The sequence below is a fragment of the Euprymna scolopes genome, chromosome 2 (assembly GCF_053919585.1).
Source record: "Euprymna scolopes isolate OS-2025 chromosome 2, ASM5391958v1, whole genome shotgun sequence".
NCBI classification, from domain to species: domain Eukaryota; kingdom Metazoa; phylum Mollusca; class Cephalopoda; order Sepiida; family Sepiolidae; genus Euprymna; species Euprymna scolopes.
The window spans coordinates 166809542-166834989 of record NC_136483.1 but is presented as its reverse complement, the minus strand read 5'-3'; the positions used below and the strand labels follow the sequence as shown (position 1 = coordinate 166834989).

The following is a 25448-nucleotide window of genomic DNA, read 5'->3' as shown; positions in this document are numbered from 1 at the left end:
TTTTTAGATGAGGATTGATAATATGTATTATTTGGACTATTGTTCTCATCTAAGGTGCAGAACAGTCGTCCAAACAATACAAATAATACACATTATCAATCCTTATCTCAAAACTTCAGGAAAAAAGGAAAGGCACACAGTCAAAAATAAAGGAAAAAGAAACTCGTGTCGAGTTTTATTTTTCCATTGACAGAGTAGTGGTTTTCAATCATTCAAATATGGCGACCCATTTTATAACAAGCAATGATGATGAAGTGACCCTAATCCTTAAAATATTTATATATCCGTTCATTTTTTTGTACAACAATCTGCCATACATTGCGACTATTAAAGTATAGATAAATTATTTGGGAAGTAACTATACATTCTGTAAATTCATGATTAGTTTAAAATTTACTCATAAAAAATTTAAAAGCTGCTGCAAAAATTTAGCTAATTGCAAATCAATTCAAAATTATTTGAACACACAAATTTCCACCATTATGTAAAGTATGTTTTGAACTGATCTTAATGAGACATCTGCTATTGCAGTCAGTTTTTTAGCTAGCAATTCTATCCTGGGTTCTGTTGTCTATATAACACACCTCAAGTTGTCTTCCAGATTTAAATGATTTTGGTACTTGTTTTTAAGGATGAGAAGTTGGGAGAATGCTGCTTCACATAAGTAAATTGTTGGGAACAGCAATAGATTCCTTATCGTGATTTCTGATGTATGGGGATTTTGAGGAACTTTTTGTCCCAAATTCTTGTAGTTGCAGCGTATCAGTATACTTTGGACTGTGTTTTATATAATATTCACATTTGGCTGAAAATTAATTGCCGACCCCATGGCATGGGGTTGCGAAATCCTATGTAAATTGGCTATTATTCTACAAAATACAAAATTAACTCATCTACACTCTAATAAAATATTTTCCCTTCTAATTCAAAATAAAAATTAGCCCTCTTTCTCCTACATCAAAAAATATCCCTTTTACTAACAAATAGAAAATTAGCCCTCTCTCTTCAAAATAGGAAATTAGCCTTCTTCTAAATCGAAAATTAAATCATCTGGTTTCCTCTCACATAGAAAATTAGCTTTTTTACTACTAAATAAAAATTTAACCTTCTTGCATCCTAATAAAACATTTTCTCTTTTAATCCCTAGTAGAAAATTAATCCTTTTTCTCATAAACAGCGGCCCTGTCGGTGGGGCATTAGAATACACCGACTGCCTCCCTGCAGAGGGTAAAAGTCCTTCAATGGGGGTCCTGGATATGACCTTAAACTATATCCAGTGGTGAGGCCCCAGTATGCGGGCTTTGGGGAGTGTGGAGCCACCCTTTAATTGCTATTGCCCCGAGGTCCACTCTGACCCAGAGTGGTAGTACCTGTTAGGGTCCCAACTATGGGTTAAATAGAAACCGACTTGAAAACAACAAATATATTCTATTAAAAATTTTTTCTTCTGAATCTTTGGATTCGGCATTAAATAACCCAAAAAGGGTTGATATGCCATAAAACAACCAACCAACCATCCTCATAAACAGAAAATTAGCCTGCTTCCAAATAGAAAATTAGATTTTTAGCAGGGGTGGGGGTAGCTGGCATTGCGAGGTGAGTGGGTGGGTGGGAGATCAAAGCAACAGTTCAGCCCGGGTGGGGAGAGGTGTTAAAAAAAATAAAGTGATAGTAGCGGGGCGGGGGGGGGTCAAAACAACAGTAGGCAGCCCGTGGGGAAGAAAGGTGTTAAATTTAAGAACTTTTTTTTTTTTTTAATATAAAAACATTTTAAGTTGTGTTTGTACTGTAATTGCTTGAGGCATTTCTGCTTGTGAATTTTTGATTAAAGAAAATAATCATTTTATACCAAACATTTAGTTTAAAGAAAACTTACTTAAAAAAAATTTTTATTTGAAATGTTATTATTTTAAGAGACTTAAGTGAAATTCAAATGTATTTTTTTTATTTCGATGAAGAAATCATCTTTGCTTAGTTTACGATTAAAAAATTAACGTGCAGGATTTGAACCTACAGGACATGTCATGCAAAAAAAAAAACAAAAAAAACATATAAATTTTCAAGTCTCATAAAATTCTTTGCAATTAATGAAAAAAAATTAAGAAATTTACGTATGGAGTTTGAACCGATGCAAAACAAACAAAAAAAAACCACACTATCAACTTATCCACAGTAGAATTTTCATGGCCCGTTGTTCTATCATTGTTGCTAAGCGATGACATGGAAGAAATGGCTTTACCGATGATAGATAAATTAAAATAACGGGTTAGATTAGTGTTTATGGGTAATTATCGGGGGTATTATGAGACAAAACTTAACTAAGATCACTTCCAGCCTTATACACTAAATTTTGTAAATTTTTTTTTTTATACATGGAGGTCACCACTTATCAAGGCCTGGAAGACACTCGGGGGTAAGAGTTATTGCATGTACAGTAATCAATGGGATAGTATCCTAGTAATCGTTAGTCTTAGAGAATTGATAAAGTGTCTTACTTAAGAGGCGGTTCATCAGGAATTTGTTTATGTTGGACTTGAAGACATCCAAGTTGCATTGACAAAAGTGTGTTGATTTAGATGGTGCTTATTTTGATTAATAAATTTTTGTTTGAGCTGAGATATATGTTCATCTGAATTTAAAAGTTAAAAACTGCAAGAACTTTCTTGTCAACCTGATAGAAAATCACACTTTTTAGTTCTAAAATAGGCAATAGCTGAATGTCACAGCATACAAATCTACATATGTTTCTTTGTTTGTATATACTAAGAATAAATCTGACGAGAATTATGCAATTTTTGTTAGTTTTGTTTCTTTTGTCTAAAAAAGAAACCAGTGGAAACTATAAAGATTTTTAAGGATTTGTTGAAAACACTGCAAGATACGAAATATACGTGTATATGAAAAATATTTACATTTTAAAAATATTTTTTTTCAATAAATCTAACCTTTAAAAGTTTTATAAAGTATTAATTGTATGTGATTTCTTTCTTAAGTACCTTCAAATATTATCACAGTTCCATTGAACTGACTATTGAGTTCATATGGGCAATCATTTACTTGTTTTAGCTATGCACTGTGATGAATGAGGGGGGGTGTTGGCATATCATAATTATTAATGCCTTTGGGGAAGATTTTGTGTATATGTGTGCATGTATATGTGTGTATAGGTACATATATGTGTGCCGCAGAAAACAGGAGGAAGCAGAGAAACACAGCTCCTTCCGCCTCTTCCACTACCCAGTCGACCATCCACACATGCCCCCACTGCAATAAAGTCTGCGGGTCAAGGATCAGCCTCCACAGTCATCTGAGGATCCACAAATGATCAGACCCAATCTCACCGATGGAAGAACAATGATACTCGTCACGAGTGATTGCCGATGATGATGATGGTGTGTGTGTGTGTGTGTGTGTGTGTGCAGTATATGATTGACAGAAAATAGTGGAAGAAATGAGAATACTTGCCGTTGACTTGATAATAATTGAAGGAAACAAGTTTAGTCTTGATAAAGTCATTGGTTATTGCTATTGGTGGTAGAGTAGATTTCTTGTAATTAACGATGGAAGAACAATCATACTCGTCACGAGTGATTGCCGATGATGATGATGATGGTGTGTGTGTGTGTGTGTGTGTGTGTGTGCAGTATATGATTGACAGAAAATGGTAGAAGAAATGAGAATACTTGCCGTTGACTTTATGTAGACAATTATTTACAAGGAGGCAACACATAGAATAATGCAAATCACATTTATCAGTCTGATATGACTTGAGATTGTGTGTCACCGACTATCAAGGACATAAGTAATATATCTCCATCTTCATTTACCCATGCTTAGAGTTATTCATTTTAATAATGACGCTCGCCAGCATCTGTTCTATCCTGTTCTTGTGACTCCACGCAAGAACTCACATGACAGAGTTAAAAAAGGGAGGAGATAACTCTGCCTGAAACAGAAAATGATATTTCTCCCCTTGATCATACTCATATTGTCTTAACATGCACCTTTGATCAAATTGATGAAAACATTAATATTGAAAAATATTTGTTACAATAAAAGTAACCTTTAAAAGTTTTCTAAAATATTAATTTTCTGTGATTTTCTGCTTGAACATCCCCAAATTCAATCCGGGTGCCTTTAAACTGACAACTGAGTTTATATAGGCAGTCGTTGTTAAGTTAGCACTTGCTAGCAAATGACCTGTTTATAGCATTCATGTTTTTATCCATTTTCATTTGCCAATTTAACTACATGTATATTTATTGTTAACGCTGTTCTTGGCACTTTTCAAAGGTGTTACTCTCATCATAAATACACTATTTAAAGCCAAGAGCGGCATTACAGTTATGCACCTTTGATTAAATTTGTTTTCTTCATTTATTTTATGTTTCTATATTATAAAAACGAAAAAATATTGAATTTCAAGTGAAATAAATGATACCTACATAATTGTCATGTCACAAATAGTAACATATCCCAAAATTATAGAAAATGATAAGGTAGAAAAATAATGAAAAACAGTTCCGATAAGGGTAAAAAGTTGTGATGAGGTTACATGCTGGGTCAGACATATTGGGTCACATGACATAAGCAAAAGGGGAAGTAACTCAGTCGAAAGCAGACAGAATTTATTCAGAAAACAAAAATAAACATAACATATATACGTAATTTGTGAATTTTTTTAAAAATAATTTTTTTTAATTGTTTGAATTTTTTTATTTTTTTTATAAAACAATTACTGATTGAATTTGTGAGAAATTGAAAACTTAATTACCTTCCTTGTTAATTTTCATTACTAATGATTACTATATTGTCCAATTTTTACTGTACACTCTTTAACCCTTATCCTTGAGTGGCCTCTTGGCCTTGATAATGTGGTGATGCCTATGTAAAAAAAAAAAAAAAAAAAAAAACTCTCCCAATACAAATTGGTAGATTTTGAAACCAAAACTAGATTTTACAAATGCCTTTTTTTCATGATTAATTCATTTTCTACTTTATAATTTTCTGTAATCTTTGGATATGTTACTATTGGCACCATAATAATTATGTGGTTACCATTTGTTTTACTTGAAATTCAATATTTTTTTTTTTCGGTATTATAATATAGAAGCACCTTTTATTTTGATAGGGTAGAAATGGAAACTGAAGAGGAAGAAACTCTGGATTTACCAATGATGAGCAATCGAGATATTTCATCTGTTCACCATTACATTATTGACTTGTCATGTGACTTGAAAAGCAAATGTTTCATTGGCTCAATAACTTTGTTCATGCAACCAAACCGGAAAAGCAGAACTCTGCATCCAGAAATCAATGCACTTCCTGTTGAGAAACCATCTGCAACTTTCTTGCACCAATGTGGTGCAATTCCTAAAAATATTGATTCACCACAAACTTTGGAACTCTCTACTACAGGAGATACCTCATGTTTATCTGATCCCAAAACTAATGATACCACACATTTCTCAATGAAGTGCGTTAAAAACTCTGAAGGTGTGTATTCATTAAAAACTCAGGAACTTGGTTCATCTTTAACTTGGCTCAAATCTGATGATAAAACTACGTCTAATACCAACCTAGAGATGCTTAATCAGCAAATGCATAGCCCAGAAACAATAAAATCATCAACTTTCTTAACACAGTCCACTAAAACCTCTGAAGATTGGTATCCATTACAAAACCAGGAACTTTCCCCACAAGAACATACTCCATTCTTAGCTGTTCCAAAGACTAGTCATAAAGCTGATATTCACGCTGAAGAGGAGATATTTAATCAGCAAATAAATAACCCCAGAACTGACATATCTTCGGTATCGGATCATAGCTTAAAAGAGGATGAGAAAAGCTTAAATAATCCTGATTCCAATAAAGGTTTTATATATTTATCGGCATCGGCAACAAATACGAATTCACCTCTTTTACCAGCATCTAGCCAGGAGACAAGAGAATTTCTTCCACCCAAAGATAACTATGAAATAGACCATCATTTTCCAATATCACATAAGAGTCAATTCACTCAATGTGAATGCAATCTACCTATAAGTAGTTTGCCCATAAAAGAAGCCATACACAGTATACCTCTAATGCACCCCCAAACTAAAGATCCCGGATTAAATGATCATACAGGATTATTTGGGTCCACATCAATGTTAACTCTAGGAAGCAATCCCCAAGAAAAACAAAGCAACAAAATTCTTGAAGGAAAACGGAAAAATTCTGATGAGAAAGTTTCATTAACTTCTAAACAACCAAAGATTGTTAAGAATTTATCTTTAACACATGAAACATCTAAAAAGCAAAAACTGCCAATTCTTGAAGAAGACCAAATATTTGAGGTACCAAAATTTGCAGTTGCTGAAGCAGAAATTCCAGCATCAAGTTCTTCTGACATTTCTGAGTATGATCAACAGTTTGTTTTGATCCTGGATGCATGTGATATTTTTGTTTCTAAGGTTGAACTTTTAGATGTTCCAAAGTGTGAACTTAGCTCCACATCATGTTTGAAATGCCAGACATGGAAAATGACATTAATTGAAAGGGAGAAATTTTGGCGGTTTTGTTCTAAACAGTCAGGAAGAAATCTCAGGTTTGCCACAACAAAATGGTCACTTCGTATTTGGGATGAGCATCCACAGTTGGGAGGATTCAATGCAAAGTCTCCTTTTGCCATAAGGATTGAATATTCAACTATGCCAGAGGGAAAGTCACTCAAATGGGTTACGGATCAAGATGAAAAGTAAGTATTGATTTATTTGACGATTCTCGCCCACCCCCACCCCAACACCCATTTCCACAATTAAATACAATTTTTTTTTTTTTTGCCAAGATTCTGTGTTTTACAAATTTTTGTTTTTACATCATTTAAATGTTTGGAAATTTTTGAGATAATGATTGATAATTTGGATATTTTGTACTACTATTTGCATCTTTATTAATTTATTTTTATTGTGGACTATTATTCTCATCTTTATTAGTTGTTTTTTTTTTCATCTTTTATTGGTTTGTTTATTCACAACGTTTCAGCCAACTATTCCTCTGGCCTTCGTCAGGTGGTAACTTTGTCAGGTGGTAGTTGGCCGAAACTTGAATAAACAAACCAATGAAAGATGAAAAAAAAACAACAACTAATAAAGATGAGAATAATAGTCCGAAATAAAAATAAATTAATATATATAATGCTCATCTCAAAAATTAATTCCAATTAAGGAATAATATATATATTTGCATCTTGATTGCGATATATATATATATATATATATATATATATATATATATATATATATATATATATCAGAATAATGAAATGAATTAGATTAATGAATCTTGTGGTTTCAAGTCTTACAAAATACTTTTCTGAGGTAATATTTGTATATACCTTCTATGTACTAATCTTCAACTAATCTGAAACCTCATAAGATTCTGTTCAAGGATTAATAATCTTTCTGGATACCAAAATATCATATCCTTTTTTCTTTCTCTATGTCTCTTTTAAAGGGATTTAATTTTCAAAATATATTTTTTATGTATGTGCTAAATAGCAAAATTATATCAAACCAGAATGAATGTTTTGCTAATGACTTTTCCTCTGAGATTAAGGAAATTGATATAATATTGTATTCCATGTCCAAACAATAAATTTTTATCTTGAAAATTATATTTTTGTCTGAATGAAATTTAAATATAAAAACTTTAAATTATATATATATATATATATAATACAAAGCTGAACGTCTGTGTGTATGTCTGGTCACGAATAGGCTCCTATATGGTTGACTATTATAGAAAACTGATCACATATAATGATAGAAGATGTATTGAGACACAGGAATGGGTATGTTTGATCTGGCATAATAATGATTCATTAAAATTGTGGGGTCTGCGTACACGCCTGGTCCACAAAGTATGAAAATAAAAAATTTAAAAATTAAAAAAAACTTTTACAAGTGTTTTTGATATAGATGTACATAAGAATACTTTGATAAGTATGTTTTAACTTAAATAGGGATGGTATAATAAAATTGTTGGGTCTGCGTTCGCGCCTGGCCTCCATAGAATGGACATAGGCACAAATTTAATAAAGACTTTTCATATCTATCTGTATAAGTATACTTTGATAATTATGTTTCAGTTTGAAGAAGTATGGTATAATAAAATTATGGGGTATTTGTTCGCACCTGACCTCCATAGAATGGAAATATGTCACAAAGTTTAACAAGGTTTTTTAATATAGATCCACAGAATATTGTGATAAGTGTTTCAGTGTGAACAGGTATGGTATAATAAATTATGGGGTTTATCTATTTTATTTTTACTTTCATTATATTTTGCTTTGGTTTTGATACCCCCAAATTCGAAGCTATCTCTTAACAACCCTTCCTTTTCATAACATATCATCTATAAATATAAAAGCAAAAATGTATCTATGTATGTGTGTTCGCTTTTTCTGTGTGCCTACAAAAGGCTTCTTTCAGAGAAGCAGTCGCTCACTTCACAACTTTTAAAAACTTTTTATATCACATATAAATCGTAATATCTCACAGTTAACAACGAAGCTCGCCTGTCTATTTAATTTGCTTAATTTCGGGAAGATAAATATTCAATATTTGTCGCTCGCCGCATGTGGGTTAGTCTTTTTCCCATAACATCTTGGGTGAAAAGAAAAGTGTTCAGCATTAAATGAAATCCCGCAGTCAAACTTGACCTCATTAACTCATTAAAACGAGCACCTGCTAAATCCAAGTAATTAAATAAATTCAAACGTGTTTCCGTAAGCATGTCGCAATGGTTAACGTCGCACGGTTTTTTTTTCACAACTTTGCCTCAACAGTTGGGGTTCGATCCTCATACTTAATTGTTTTTTACCCCCCCCCCCTCACACACCTCCAATCAAACCTCGCTAGTACTTTAATAAATCAGAGTCCATTTTCTGTAGGCTGTTTTCGAACCCAGTCAACGACGTGTACTTTTGCTAGTATATATATATATATATATATATATATATATATATATATACTACCAGGTTTTTAGAAGCGTGTGTGGTGGTGGGGGGGGGGTAAAATGAAAACAAAGCGAAGTCATAACCCTGTTTAAATATTATAAAAACAAACAATGTTAAAAGTATTAAAAAAAAATTGTGTAAAAAACAAAAACAATTAAAAAAAATGAACGTGATGCAATACGAACGGTCTGGCGGTGCCCGTGTGTTTGAAAAATCTCCAAAAAGTTTGAAGTGGGGGGGTTTGAACTCGAATCATTTTGAGGCAAAAAAAAAGTGATGAATTAACTAAAAAGTGAATTAGGTCAAATATCAATTCTGCAGTGAAGTTTTTTTTGGTTTAGTTTCAGTGGTCACATTACACTCGAATTCTAAATAAATGTTTTTGTTTTCTCGAATTCTAAATTTTAATTTGAGTGTAATGCAAGTGAATTCACGATATTGTTGCGTTGTAATCTTTGTGTAAAAATAAATGTTGAGTTGAAAGTACTAATAAATAAAGGTCATAGTTAGATTTCACGGTTAGTCATTAAAACCGGAAGTAAAATCCATTTAGTCTGCAAGATTGCGTCTTACACTAACGGAAAAAAGCAAAAAGAAAACAATAATAGTAATCGCGTTTTTGTGGCTTTTTAAAAAAAAATTTTTATTTTCATTTTATTATGGAAAAAAACAGAAAGCATAAATCAGGGGAAAAAGATAAAAAAAAAAAAAAGGAAAGAAACGGCATAAGTAACCGTCTACGATTCCAAACCGGTGTGTTTCCTCGTAGTATTCCTTGTGAACGCATCCGCTGCGGTGTAAATGGGGAGAGGGAAAGGAAGAATCTAATAGAGAGAAAAGATGTTGCAACTTCCATTGAATCTAAGCGATTTTGGCAGTGGACTCTCACCGGAAAAAATATAGGAATGTACCATTGTCGAGGAGCTGTAGAGGTAATAGACCTATAGCAAACCTCAGATAATGTGCTACAGTCTGTATGCATTACATTTGCATGTAAGGTCATGATTTTTAATCCTATTAAGGTCAAAGATGGAGGGGGAAAAATGAGTTCATTTTATTTATATAGATAGAAGATAGATAGAAAAAAAGATAGAAGAAGATAGATAGATAGAAGAAGAGAAGATATATATTTTGTGTACAGAAAGTTGTTAGATGAGACAAGTCATTGGTACCGTCGGTTTCAAGCCTGATAGTTAAGACTATTTAAGATATCCATATCAAACTATCTTCAGCCAATACTCGTCTCTTGAGTATTGGCTGAAGAGAGTTTAATATGGATATCTTAAACGGACCTAACTATCGGGCTTGAAACTGACGGTACCAATGACTTGTCTCATCTAACAACTTTCTGTACACAAAATATAAATACGCTCTTATATTTCAGATTTTCCTTTTAATTGAGCACTCTGCTGGATTTCTTTTTTCAAAATCACTAATCATATATATATATATATATATATATATATATATATATATATATATATATATATATATAATGAGAATAATGGAAATAATATTTCAACGAGATAGGTAGATAAAATAGAAACAAACCAAGTTATTTGTTCGTCAACGTTTCGTCTTTATAGTGAGATTTCATCTGGATAAATGAAATTAAAAAAACAAACACCTGTACATATATTTGAAAATATATTTTGGATGTAACAAAATGCATGACTTTGTTCCATTTTAGAAACGAAAAAAAGCCGTTGGAAATTTAAAAAAAGGAGGGAGCATAGCATTGTGAAAGAGAGTAAGATTTTTTATAATGTCATAAAGCCATTAACATATTTAAAAAGATATGATGCAATTTATATACTCTTTGGAACAAATATATCTGTTATAATTCAAATATGGACGTGTACCTGAAATGAAATGAGTGTATTTTTGTTATGTAATTTATTGACTGGTTATATGTATTACTTATAGGTGATGTTTTCTATGGTGTGAGATAGTTAACCTGTGTCTAAAATTAAATTATGTTATTTTAATAGAAGTTTACCTATTAATGGTGAGAAAAACCTTGATGTTGTTTAATTGTGCTTGAATTTACAATAAGCAAATAAGTCTCCGTCATGATTTATTTGAAATAAATTTTAAGTATTTTTGCTTGTTTGAAGTCAAAAGTATGATTATGCTGCAATGAATGAGAGAATAGTGCATTCGAAGAATTGTTATTTCTTATATCTCTTTTATGTTCATTGAGTCTTTTCTCTAATCTACGTTAAGTTTTACCAACGTATATATGATGGCAATTTTGGCAAGGAACAGTGTATATGTTTTGAATTTCCAACAACATTTTTTGTTTCTGAAAAAAAAAAAATAGCAATAGTTGAGAAAATGAGAAAAACTAATAAAAAAAAATAAACAGAAGAGTTTGTATATATATTATTTAATTGGAATGACGAAGGTCAGAGGAATAGTTGGCTGAAACGTCATGAAACAACAACTAAAAGATGAGACTAATAAAATAAATTAATAAATTAAGAAACAGAAACTTTGGAAATCTGAGGCCAATTTAGCAAAACTCAATTTTCGCTAATTGTCTTCAAAAACTGTTTTCAATTAATTTTCTACCTTTTGTTTTCATAATTTTTGGATATGATCATTACAGTGACATGACAATTAAGTAAACACCATTGCTTTTACTTGAAATTCAATATTTCAATTTTTGAATTTGTAAAAAGGTTGATATGTCACAAAATAAAAAAAAAAATCAAACCTTCATATTTGATTAAATACTAATCATATCTATCCGGTTTTGACTGGGATGCAACGATGTCGTTTTAGTTTTTAATTTTTATTTTATTTTATAATTTTACACATTTTAAAACTTATACAGCATGTCCCCAATGACTCTCGGTTAAACAGAGCTAAGAGGGGAAAGAAAACAAAATGCCAAAGTCTTATGTTCGACATGAAAAGAAACTGGAATCTTAGGAAGATCTCTATCATTCCAGTAATTATAGAAGCAACTGGACTCATGAAAAAGAATTTCAAAAACCATCTAGCAAATATACCCATGAACCAAGCGCAAGAGAGATTCAAAGAATTGCACTTAAAGGGGCGGTCAGAATCTTAAAAAGATCTCTCGGTTTGAATATCTGAGATAGTGTGTGAATGTTTGGCATCCGGTAGAATGCTTCATCCCCAGTTTGAACAAAGTGATAAGAAAATTAAAAAATACGAAATGAAATAAAATTCTAGTTGTAAATTACACGACTCCTGTTATATTCTTCAGTTTTAGATAAGAGTTATTACTTATATTGATTTTTATTTTTAGGTGATTATTTAAAAAAAAAAGTGATATTTTAAACAGATTTGTAGCAAAGCACTTTATATTGCCAATAACATGATGCAAAAATGATCACATTGACACACTGGTTCCTGTTAGATCACTGACCTTAAGCAGTGTTGAGGCTGGTCAGTACTAAAATGGGCAACTATTCAGAAATACCGCATGCTATATGTTCTCTCTGCTTATCCTAGCATTGTTTCCCGGATTTTCCCTTGCCATTAAAATCAAGCAAAGTCGATTCAGGACTCATTTGATTGCAGAGAAACACCCATCTGGCTGAAACTACTGTCAATAATTTTCCCCACTCTTTATCTGTGCCTAAATCCAAACGTAGATTCCATGAGCAAAGCTTCTTTCTTAGAACTGCACGCCAGTGGAACTCTCTGCCACTTGCCTGTTTCCCACCTGACTACAACTTGGACGTCTTCAAGTCCAACATAAACAAACTCCTGGTAAACCGCCCCCTTAAGTAAGACACTCTATCAAAACCCCCAATACTAATGATTACTACAATACTATCTCATTGATTACTGTACATGCAATAACCCTTATCCCTGAGTGGCCTTCGGGCCTTGATAAGTGTAAAAAAAAAAAGATTGTCTAACAGTTGCTTTACAATTACATGTGCAGCAATCTTTACAGAGGCCATGACAATGACAAATGAAAATTGGCTAGTTAAAAGCAGTTTGATTTCTCAGCTTAAATGCTACTTTGGTCTAACTTTGAAAATTCGGAAAGATAACTTTGTAGCTGTACATATGCGGCATTGCCCAGAATGCAGTGAAGCCATATTAGTTTTAATTTTTATTTGTTTTCACATTTTTTACACTCAAGGTCGAAAAATCCTATTATATTCTTCAATTTAAATGCTGATTTTTATTTTTAGGTGATTATTTAAAAATATTTCATATTAGCAGTTGTTTCGGCCAGACTAAGTAATTTTTTTAATAAATTGTGGTAAAGGATGGTCTGATAACACTGTAGAACAATGGCAAATGTAAATTAGAAACAAAGTCTAATTTTTTTAACTTAAATACTACAACTCTGAAAACCCAACAAGATAATTTTATGCATTAAATTATGGATCAAATGGGTGGGTGTTGAGCAAATAAATTAATATCCCAAAGAAATGTAAAATGTACATTATTTATGCAATGTACATTTTACCTATGATGAAGAAGGTAAAAAGATGGTGACGCAGTCCACACATGAGGAGCAATCTTGTCACTAGGAAGACCACAGAAAGGAATATTTTATGTATTTATTTGTCTGCACAACTTTATATTTTCCAATTTTAAAATGATTATTGATTTTTATTTTTAGGTGATTATTTAAAAATATTTTATATAAGGTGGCCCAAAAGTAGGTTTACAGTTATCATATACACAACTTACCATCATTGCTGAATCCATGGTATTTGAGGTGTGTTAAATCATTACCAAGGCAGTTTGTTTCGTCAATAAAATGGGTCATAAAGGTGGTTTGAGTAGTTCTGAAAAGAGTTATATTACAGAGTAGCTAACAAAAGGTAAAACTACCCTGGAAATATCGAAAATGATAGGAAGGTACTATCAAACTGTGAAGAACATTGTCAAGGACCTTACAAAGGTACGTAAGAGAGCTGATAGAGGTAAATCTAGAGTTGTTTCACACCATTCTCTACTTCAAATTAAACGTGAAGTTGCTAAAACCCTGGGCAGCCAAGTCGAGAAGTCTTTCATTAAGCTGGATTGAAGAATGTCTCAAAAAGTACTCGATGTCACCTTCTGAAAGAAGTGGCAAAGTCTGTTAAGCCTGTGACAAAACCTCCATTAAAGCAACATCACATACAAAACCGATTGAAATGGGCAAAGGACAACATGAAAACGGATTTTTCCAAAGTTTTGTTCACAGATGAAGTGCATGTCACTCTTGATGGCCCAGATGGCTGGAGCAAGGGATGGGTCCTAGATGGATGACATCGTCATCAGCGTTTAAGGCGCCAACAAGGTGGTGGTGGGATATCACTTGGGCTGGGATTATCAGAGGTACTTTAGTAGGCCTATGTAGAGTTCCAGAAGGCATAAAAATGACGTCAAATGCTTACATAGCTTTTCTGAAGGAGCACTTTGAACCATGGCTGAAGAAGCAAAGGTTGACATTCAGAGAAACCATTATTTTTATGCAGGATAATGCTCCCTCACATGCAGCAAACAAAAACAAAGAGTTTTTGCAACAACTGGAGTTCTCTGGACTACTGAAGATGGAGTGGCCTGCGAATTTACCAGATTTAAGCCCAATTCAGAACCTTTAGAGTATCATGAAGTGATGCCTCTATGCAAGTGGATGCCAATTTAAGAGCAAAGATGAGTTGTGGGATGCTCTCCAAGAGGTATCTCGAGGAATAACTGTTGATGAAACCACAAATTTAACTAATTCTGTGGACCAACATCTTTTACAAGTCATTCATAAAAAAGGATCGCATACCCTCTACTAATTATGCCAACGTAGAAATTGCTATGTAGTTATTGTGTTCTAAGCATTTTTCCTAGTTCATTTAATGTTTGAAAATTATTTCAATAAATAAGTTATGAGTATATTGTGTTTTTTTTCTCAACCTCGTTAATAACTTGACACAGTGAAATCAACAGATATTCCTATCTTTTGCCACAGTTTCGTTAATACTGCTTTAAATACTTTTATTTTCTGACTGGAGTAGCTGAATAGTATTGTAAGTACTTTCTCAAAGTTTCATGGCCTTTTATTCACTCATTCCCTAAATATTAAAAAAATTTTTAACTCGTTAATAATTTGATATGCAGTGTAGACTATTTATTTAAAAATTTAACATCAGAGCAATGAGAAATCAAAGTCATTAGCCTTGAACGTAAATTGTTTGATCACTCAGATGCTCAAAATGTCCTTCTTCACTGACACACAGTACGGGACAAATTCCAATTTTCATCAATTTCTGTGATTCATTTACTGTTTTTGGTTTCTTCTCATAGAGCTTTTTCTTTACAACAATCCAAAAAAGAAATCTGTTGGTGTCAGATCAGTTGAACATGGTGGCCATTGAATTCTGCCCCTTCTTTTGAATAAATGATGTTGAAAAAATTGGTTAAGGTAATCTCTTACTCTAAATGCTTAATGTGGTGGTACACAATCTTGCTGAAAGAAAAGTTCAAAATTAGGTTTAATTTGGAGTTGTAGAACTACCACTTCACGAAGCGTGTCTAATTAAAAGAATATGAATGATAATTTAATAACTGTAAATCTACTTTTGAACCACTCTGTATTAGCATCTGTTTGGGCCAGACAAAGTAATTTTTTAAATAAATTGTGACTAAAAACGTTATTATATTGCTAATAACACTGTACAACAATAGCAAATGCAAATTGGCTAGTATGAAGCATAGTTGGATTTTTCAACTTAATATTGAAAATCCAACTAGATTACTTTATATGTTACATTATGAATCAAATCCACATAATCGTTTGTGATAAAATCAAGAAGATTGTTGATTTAAGTGAATAAATTAATATCCTAAAAAGGTGTTCGCAATCATTATTTATGCAATGTAGATTCAAACCCTGATGAAGAAGATAACAAGATGGTGATGCAATCTACACATGGAGAGCAAGCTTTCCATTATATGGATTATAGAAAAGAATATAAAACCAGAACATCATGTACGAGGTGCCTTCAATACGTTTACAGACATTTTTTGTACAGGCAGTTAAAATTGTTGTCGATGCTTGAAAATTTAGTATATTATTGCTATACATCTTATGAAATGACTGACCAATTTTTATGATTACATATGAACGAACAGCTACAGCAGGAATTAGAATGCACCCGACTAAAGCCTGAGTGTCACAACTAGTAAATTTCAAAAATTTAATCTGGACCTGAGGACACTTTAGAAGAGCAATATGCAATAAAATTCTGTTTTTTAAACTGCCACAGAAAGGTATAGAATGCTTCAGACTGCTTTTGGACCATCTTGCATGAATCATGCATCAGTTTTTGAGTGGCATAAGAGATTCAAGGAAGGCAGGGACTCTAGGAGGGATTATAAGAGGTGTGGGAGGAGTAAGGAAGTCAGAACAACAGAGTTGATTGGCTAAATAAAGAATATCATGTATAAGGACCGTCATGTATCTATAGAGACAATAAGTGCACAGTTTGATGTCAGTGTGGGAACTGTACATACAATTATTTGCGAATAACTGAAGATGCGCAAGATTTGCACAAAGTTTGTCCCAAGGGTGCTCCATCCTTGTGACAGATTATTTGACCAAGGTGGGCATCAAGACAGTTCCTCACCCTCCCTATAGTCCAGATCTTGCTCCCTGTGACTTTTGGTTATTTTCTAAGCTAAAAAAAAGATAGACAATTGAGAAGATGAAAGAGGTTGTGAGTAGAGTCATTGATATGCTCACACGAGGACATCCATGGGGCCTTCTAAAAGTTGTTGGAATGGTACAACAAGTGAATTGCAACCAAAGGAGATTACTTCGAAGTGGGCTAGAGTTTCATGTGTGTACTATCAGTAAAAGTGGTCATACAAAAAAAGTCTGGAAACTTATTGAAGGCACCTCGTATCTCCACTGAAAAGAAAGAAAATGCACAAAATCTGATCCTCCTTTTTTTTTTCTTCATTCAAGCATGACAGCATTCACAAGGGGAGACTTCATTAATAATCGATCACTTTTTCCAAGTCAAGATCACCCAGAAACTCTGTCCACTTGGCAAGCTTATATTACTGTGTCCAAACCCAACCTTGTTTTGATGACTGGCGACAAAGATGCAGTGGTCACTCAACTAGATAACGGTAAGTGTTGACCATTATATATATTATCTACATGTTTCAGATGTGGTTTCTTGGTTGTTGTTTTTTTTACATTCATTATTTTATTCTATTTTGTCCACCTCAAACTTCCTCAGGCAAGAGGGCTACAAATCATAATCCGCACCCACCCAGACATCAAAATCACCCAAGAGAAAAAGTTGTTCCTTACATCTGGGCAGGAGCTGCCAGAAAGGACTTATCTTGCCTTGATAGAGTTCAAAATAGACTTTGGAGCCTCGTAGAGGATTCCTTTTCTCTTCCCTGCTACCTCGTTTTCACAGAAGAGATGTTGCGAGTTTGTCTCTGCTTTATCGTTATTTTCATGGCAAGTCCTCAGCTGAGCTCCAATCTATGGTTCCTCACCTTGCCAAACTTTCGTAAGAAACACCCGTCTAGCAGAAAACGCTATCAATAATTTCCCCCACGCTCTATCTTTGCCTAAACCTAAACATAGATTCCATGAACAAAGTTTCTTTCTTAGAACTGCACACCTATGGAATTGTCTTCCGTTTTCCTGCTTTCCAGCTGATTACAATATGGTTGTCTTCAAGTCCAGCGTAAACAAGTTTTTGATGAGCCGTTCCATATAAGTTAACCCGTATCCTCGAGTGGCCTCTCGGCCTTGATAAGTGGTGATGCCTTTGTAAAAAAAAAAAACAAAAAAAAAACTAGGGATACTGCTGATGTATGTGAGGTTCTCATAGAACACATTTTTTACAGCTGTTGTAAAAGATGGTGTCGGGGCATATATACTGACAAGAGTGATGTGTGTCTTTGGTGATGTTGAAGCAAACAATGGGGAGTCATTCTGTATCATTACTGCCTGGTTCTGTCATACACAGCAGACTGTTCTTCTACTGTGAAACCATACGACATTATGGCTAGTTGAGGGTAGTCATAATTTATCTTATGGAGCAATGCCTCATTCTTATTCTAATATTTCCTGTTCTAAATTCACATTTTTCTTTTATTCCGTTATTCTCGTTTTTTTTTTGTCATTTTTAGTAACTCTTATTATTATAAATTTCAATTCTCCTATTCTAATATTCTCTTATTCTTAACTCATTTCTTAATGTTCCTACTATTCTAATTTGATAATTTAGTTTTATTCTTTCTATTCTGCTATTCTCATTCAGTCACTATACTAAACCAATAAATAATTTCTAATTGTTATATTCTATGACTTATTCTTTCATTCCTATTCTAGTATTCTCGGTCCTGGATATGACCTTAAACTATATCCGATGGTGAGGCCCCCAGCTTGCTGGCTTTATGGAGTGTGGAGCCACCCTTTAATTGCCATTGCTCCCAGGTCCACTCTGACCCAGAGTTGTAGTACCTGTTAGGGTTCCAACTATGGGTTAAATAGAAACCGACTTGAAACTTGAAAAAAAAACAAATATATTCTATTAAAAAATTTTTCTTCAAAATCACTGGACTTGGGATTAAATAACCTGAAAAGGGTTAATATGCAGTAAAATAAAAACAACCAAATCTAGTATTCTCACTGTTTGGATTCTTCTATTCTGATATTTGATTATTCTTTCATGCCTATTCCAGTATTCTCCCTGTTCTAAATTAACATGTTGTCATTCCACTTTAATTACTATTCAACTATCTTAATTTTTTTTTAATTCTAATTTTCACATTCAAATTTTTTTCAGGTCTTGTCCAGTTTTATTACCAGTCAACTATGCTTATGCCTAGCTCCACAGTTGCATTGGCCGTTGGTCAGTGGCAAAGCTTGACTATTATCAACTCAGAATCTTATAATACAAATGAAAGGTAAGTGCTTCGAGTGAACTTTATTATTATGCTGCCAAGGCCAAATGATTTTGCAGTAGCTATTATATAAAATGGCAAGGTGTTTTTTGTATGGCACAAAGGTCTAAATATCACCTTAAAATATTAGAAACAAAGTTATTATGTGGCAATAATCTTTGTGTAGGCAGAAAGAATATTCACACAACCTTTTATTTTCTATATTTCCTTATATTTATTTTCTATATTATTTTTATTTATTTATTTATTATTATTTTATTTATTATTTATTTATTTATTATTTATTTATTTATATTCTCTCTCTCTCTCTCTCTCTCTCTCTCTCTCTCTCTCTCTCTCTCTCTCTCTCTCTCTCTCTCTCTCTCTCTCCATAAGATGCCTACAATAAGTTTCCAGACTTTTTTGTACAGGCATTTAAAATCACAGACTCTTGAAAATTCAGTATATTATTGCTATACATTTTATGAGATTGACCAATTTTTATGATTACAGCTCCAAATGAACAGCTAGAGCAGAAATTGGAATACATTCTACTAAAGCCTGATTGTCACAGCTGGTGAATTTCAGAAATGCAATTTGGACGTGAGCACACTTTAGAAGTAAGATATGCAATAAAATTCTATTTTAAACTTGGAAAAAAATGCTAAAGAAACGTATGGAATGCTTCGGATTGCCTTTGGACCATCTCGCATGAAACGAGCAGCAGAGATTCAAGGAAGGCAGGGAGTCTGTGAGAGATGATGAGAGGTATGGGAGGAGTAAGGAAATCAGAACAACAGAGTTGATTGGCCAAATAAAGAATTTCATGAATAAGGACCATCATGTGTCTATAGAGTCAATAAGGGCACAGTTTATGTTAGTGTAGGAATTATACACACAATTATTCGTGAGGAACTGAAAATGTGGAAGATTTGTGCGAAGTTTGTCCCAAGGTTACTCAGAGAAGATCAGACTATTTGACCAAGATGAGTATCCAAACAGCTCCTCAACCTCCCTATAGTCCAGACCTTGCTTCCTGTGACTTTTGGTTATTTTCTAAGCTCAAGGAAAACCTTAGAGGCTGTCGTTATGAGACAATTGAGGAGATGAAAGACGCTGTAACACAGGTCATTGACACGCTCATAAAAGAGGACTTCCATGGGGTCTTCTAGAAGTTGTTGAAATAGTACAGCAAGTGCATTGCAGCCGGAAGAGATTACTTCGAAGGGGACTAGAATTGTATGTATGTACTATCAATAAAACTATCCATACAAAAAAGTCTGGAATCTTATTGAAGACACCTCACATTTATATATATATATATATATATATATATATATATATATATATATATATATATATATATATATATGTAAAGTGTGAAATACATTCTTATGAATGACTCAAATGAGATATTCAGTGATGCACAGCCATCATTGCCGATTTCAGGTTTCACATCATATCGGCTCAGGCAAAACCTCAATCTGACTCCAGATTCGACAGATTGTCTTCTGGAAAGCTATCAGCTATGTTACAACATAACAACATTGCCACCAAAAAAACGATCATATTTTGACCATTTTCAGTTTTTTCTTTTTAACAACACATCAGCAGAGATCAGCCAATCAAAACATGAAGTCGTGAAGGATAAAAAAAAAATTAAAAATAGGAGTCATTACTTTTGGAACATACCTCGTAGTATAAATAATTAAACAATAATGTTGATCGATTTTGTGATTATACTTGTAAAGAATAGATTGCATGGACTTTATTGAGAACTTTCAATTGTGAAATGGATTCTTCAGGTGCCTCAAATATGTCCTGATAATCTTCAGTCTTTTGTTTTAATGGCACATCAACAGGTATCAACCCATGAAACTAAAAAATGTGAAATAGTGAAGGATTAAAAAAAAATTCAAAGTTACTTATAAGTTTGTCCTTTTCTTTATTTCTTACTAAATTCTTATCCATGGATCTGATCTTTTTAGCCAAATATATTTGAATGCAGCTGACAATTTATTCATTATTTCTTTTAAAGCACCATTCCTTGTTTCTCCCACTATACCTATTTTTGTCAGTGCTCTGCATAGTGACTAACCTAATAATTCCCTGCAATTAACTTCTATAAAGTCACATTGGGTCTTCTTACAATTTTCACAACATTGACCAGTTCCTGGCATGTCAAAAACTATTTTTTCTATTTTCACTATATTGGTAAGCAGAATTAAAATGACTGCCTTTCACAGGACCTTATAAGTGTTTTTAGTCAGCTTTATTATTATGCTGTCAACTCTAAATGATTTTGCAATATTTGTTACATAGAATAATGAGGTGCTTTTTTTCTGTATGGCACAGATCATATTAAACTATTAGAAGCAAAGTTATTAATATGTTGCAACGCTCTTTGTGTAGGTAGAAAGAGTATTGCCACCACTTTGAGCTGATGGCAATATGCTATATATATATATATATATATATATATATATATATATATATATATATATATATATAAAGTGAGATACTTGTATGCTAATACTGGAATCTGAAACAATTTTGAAAATGAGTAAATACTTGCGTCTATTCCTTTTAACATGGTATCTGCAATAAAATATTTATAGCTGTAGTATTTTATTATTGAGCTATGCTATTTATTTATATGTTATTACTATTACAAGTAGTTAAATTGTATATAACCATATATATATATATATTATATATATGTTTAATGTGTATAGTTTTGTATATATTACAAATTTGAATATATTGTATATAATCATATATATATATATATATATATATATATATATATATATATATATATATATATATATATACTTGTTTATTGTTATATAAACATGATCACATCCTGCTGCTACAAATAGCCACTTGTTTCAATCAAACAACAGATATCATCAGGCAGCGACTTAACTATTCAAAAGTTCAATATATATATATATATATATATATATATATATATATATATATATATTCAAAAGTTCAATGAATAATCAATGATTATTCATTGAACTTTTGAATAGTCAAGTCGCTGCCTGATGATATCTGTTGTTTGATTGAAACAAGTGGCTATTTGTAGCAGCAGGATGTGACCATGTTTATATAACAATAAACAAGTATTATCAGCTCTTTTTATTGAGCACTATCTAACAACCTCGTTGAATTCATTAGTCCATTACTTTTGAATAAAAAAACCCGAGTATATATATATATATATATATATATATATATATTCATTTGCTTCTTTTTTTTCCTTTCTTTTTGCATTTAGCGTTTTTATTTTATCACGTGCTGCATATATATATATATATATATATATATATATATATATATATATATATATATATATATATATATATGTATATATATATGTATATACATATATATAAGTGAGATAAGACACTGATAGAATTCAGATGAAAAATCCTGATAGATATTACTTAAAGTAATACTTTCAAGGAGATCCTAGCCAAAAAGGAAAAGCTCAATACTGATGATATGAGCCATTGTTGAAAATCCATGGATTAAGAAAATTAAAATAACCCCTTCTATATATTCCTTTTGTCAAGCAATAAATTCTTAAATCGAATATATGTTTCTATATGTTGTTTTTTCAGAATTTAAAATTTAACCACGAAACCTATATATATATATATATATATATATATATATATATATATATATATTTACGACCACCTTATAAATAACCATGCTTGTGTCATGAATTTCAGTGCTGACATGTTTATGATCTTGAGTAAGTCGCACTCTCCCTTTCATTTAAAAATTCTAGAGACTATTTTTATTAAGTCTTTGAGACCTTCTCTTTGCAAGCAAAAAGAAAATCTTTTAGGACTTAGTTTAGTCTCTATGTAATTTTTTCCCCGTTTATTTTTCGTCCCCCCCCCCCGCCATATTCATGACTTTTTTTTTTTTAATCGTATTTTCCTCGATTTAACTCTGTTGAGCAAGGAATGAAACCTGGTTAGCTAACCTTTATTTTCATTTTTTATTTTTTAAAAATCATTATGTTGATTGGTCTGTATTAAGCCATTATTAAATTCTGAACCCGCCGAAAAATTTCATATATATATATATATATATATATATATACATTTTGTGTATTGATATTCATATTAAATACCCTTTTTTCTATTTATTTAAAAAGAAAATACAACTTTGTTATATATGGGTCGTGGAATTTCATTCATCTGTAAAAGATCTAACTAATTTACATATTCTTTTTAACATTCATTTTAATTAATTCCCTATCAGTTTTTCCGGTTTTCTTATGGGATGATCATCTTTAGTTAACTATTACGTGTAATTATATTCATGCAGATATTCTACATGATTTATACTTGCCTAATATTTGTGTAAAAAGGTTATAGTAAACACAAGCCTCTTTCTATATATATATATAAACAAACATTTCTGTAAAGTCTGAGGAGGCTACATAACGACCAAAAAACGTTAATAATGTAACTAAACAGGAAAAAAAAACGGTAATAAAAAATAAAACGCATATTTGCTCTACAACAGTATTGAGCACTTTCTTCAGGTTTTTATCAATTACCATTTCTACTATATATATATATATATATATATATATATATATATATATATATATATATATATATATATGAGCAAACAGTTGATAAAATATGTTAAAAAACACTTTGAAATGAGTTAAAAACATATTTAATCTGAAAAGGAAACACTAGATAAATGGATAGTCCTTAATCCGCGGAGTTTTGAAGAAATACTTTCCTTCTCATCAGAGGGTAGGAATTAGCAAAATGCGGGATTGGATTTTGCATGCAGAAGTATTTGATGAAACAACAAGTAAGTCAAAGATCTTATTTGAAAACAAAAAAAAAGTGAAGCAGAGGGAATATGGTAAAGAAAAAGGTGATTACACACGAATGGATAGTCTAGTGGAAGATAAAAAATCCAGTGACGGTAAAATCCAAATGTAAAACTTCAAAAAAGTTAAAAGAATATATATATATATATATATATATATTTATGCATGTGTATATATATCTGTTGAAAGAATTTTGCCATCCCAAATTCCTGTGTCAGATTTTGGTCTACAGACATGAAACTTACTATATAGAATATTCAAACCCATGCAAAACTTTAAATTTGGGTTTTAGCTAGATCATTGACTATCCCTCTTGAGAAAGTCCACATAACGTGGGCAAAATGTCGAGCCTCTAGGTCTCTCCGCCTCCATTTTAAATTTCATATTGTTGAATTTTATCCATTTTAATAATCATAAAGTTATATATAATCATTTAAACAGTCTACGCAAATTAACTTATGTTTCTATGCTCATACACATTTTATCAACTTTTAAGTTTTAACTGCAGAGATTAGAGTAGAGAAATTGTGAGCATGTCAAAATTTTTATTTTCTATATTTCCTTATATTTATTTTCTATATTTATTATTATTTATTTATTTATTATTATTTTATTTATTTTCTATAGTATTATTATTTATATTATTATATATTATCATTTATATTATTGAAATATTATATTATTTATATTATTATTTTATATTATTATTTATATTATTTATATTATTATTTATTGTTATTTTATTTATTTATTATTATTCTATTTATTTTCTATATTATTATTATTTATTTATTTATTATTATTTTATTTATTTGTTTATTATTTATTTATTTATTATTATTTTATTTAATTTCTATATTATTATTATTTATATTATTATATATTATTATTATTTATATTATTGAAATATCATATTATTTATATTATTATTTTATATTATTATTTATATTATTATTATTTATTTATTTATTATTATTTTATTTATTTATTATTATTTTATTTATTTTCTATATTATTATTATTATTTATATTATTATATATTATTATATTATTGAAATATTATATTAATATTGAAATATTATATTATTTATATTATTATTTTATATTAATATTATTTATATTATTTATATTATTATTATTATTTTATTTATTTATTATTTATTTATTTATTATTATTTTATTTATTTTCTATATTTCCTTATATTTCCTCATATAGGCTAGCATACTTCAAGTTACTACCTCACTCTTCAAAATTTACATATCAGGAAACTATATGTGTTTGTAGCATACATGTGTAGACAGAATTAAATTTATATGTTAAGTCTTAACACTCCCACAAATAAGTGTATACATTTATCACCACTTAGAGTAGTTTGAATTGAACCCTTTATTTAATTGTATTCTTAGTATCGTCTGCACTGAGCATTGAATCAACAACCTTCCAAAGAGTTTCATTTAGAACTGAATTTTACATAGTACTTTATCCATTATGCCATGGGTCCTTGCAGACAAGATACACCTAAGATCAGAGTTATATTGTCCAAAACATTGTGAAAATAACACAGAAGATGAGAACAGTAGTCCGTGTTAACATTGTATATGAAACTAACTATGTTGTAGCCTACTAAGAAGCATTCCTATGGTAATGTGTCTTGCATATAGGAAATTCTTAGAAAG

General features: G+C 31.3%; 1 protein-coding gene across 1 annotated transcript in view; it reads left to right on the top strand.

Moving 5' to 3' along the window:
- Positions 1–25448, top strand: part of LOC145298670 (aminopeptidase O-like) — a 125831-nt gene that overhangs the window by 1850 nt on the left and 98533 nt on the right. Inside the window, exons 2-4 of the mRNA XM_080144335.1 lie at positions 5132–6739; positions 16947–17113; positions 18796–18916. Coding sequence (XP_080000461.1) covers positions 5139–6739; positions 16947–17113; positions 18796–18916 — 1889 coding nt within the window. The 5' untranslated portion in view covers positions 5132–5138. The remainder of the gene's footprint in view (positions 1–5131; positions 6740–16946; positions 17114–18795; positions 18917–25448) is intronic.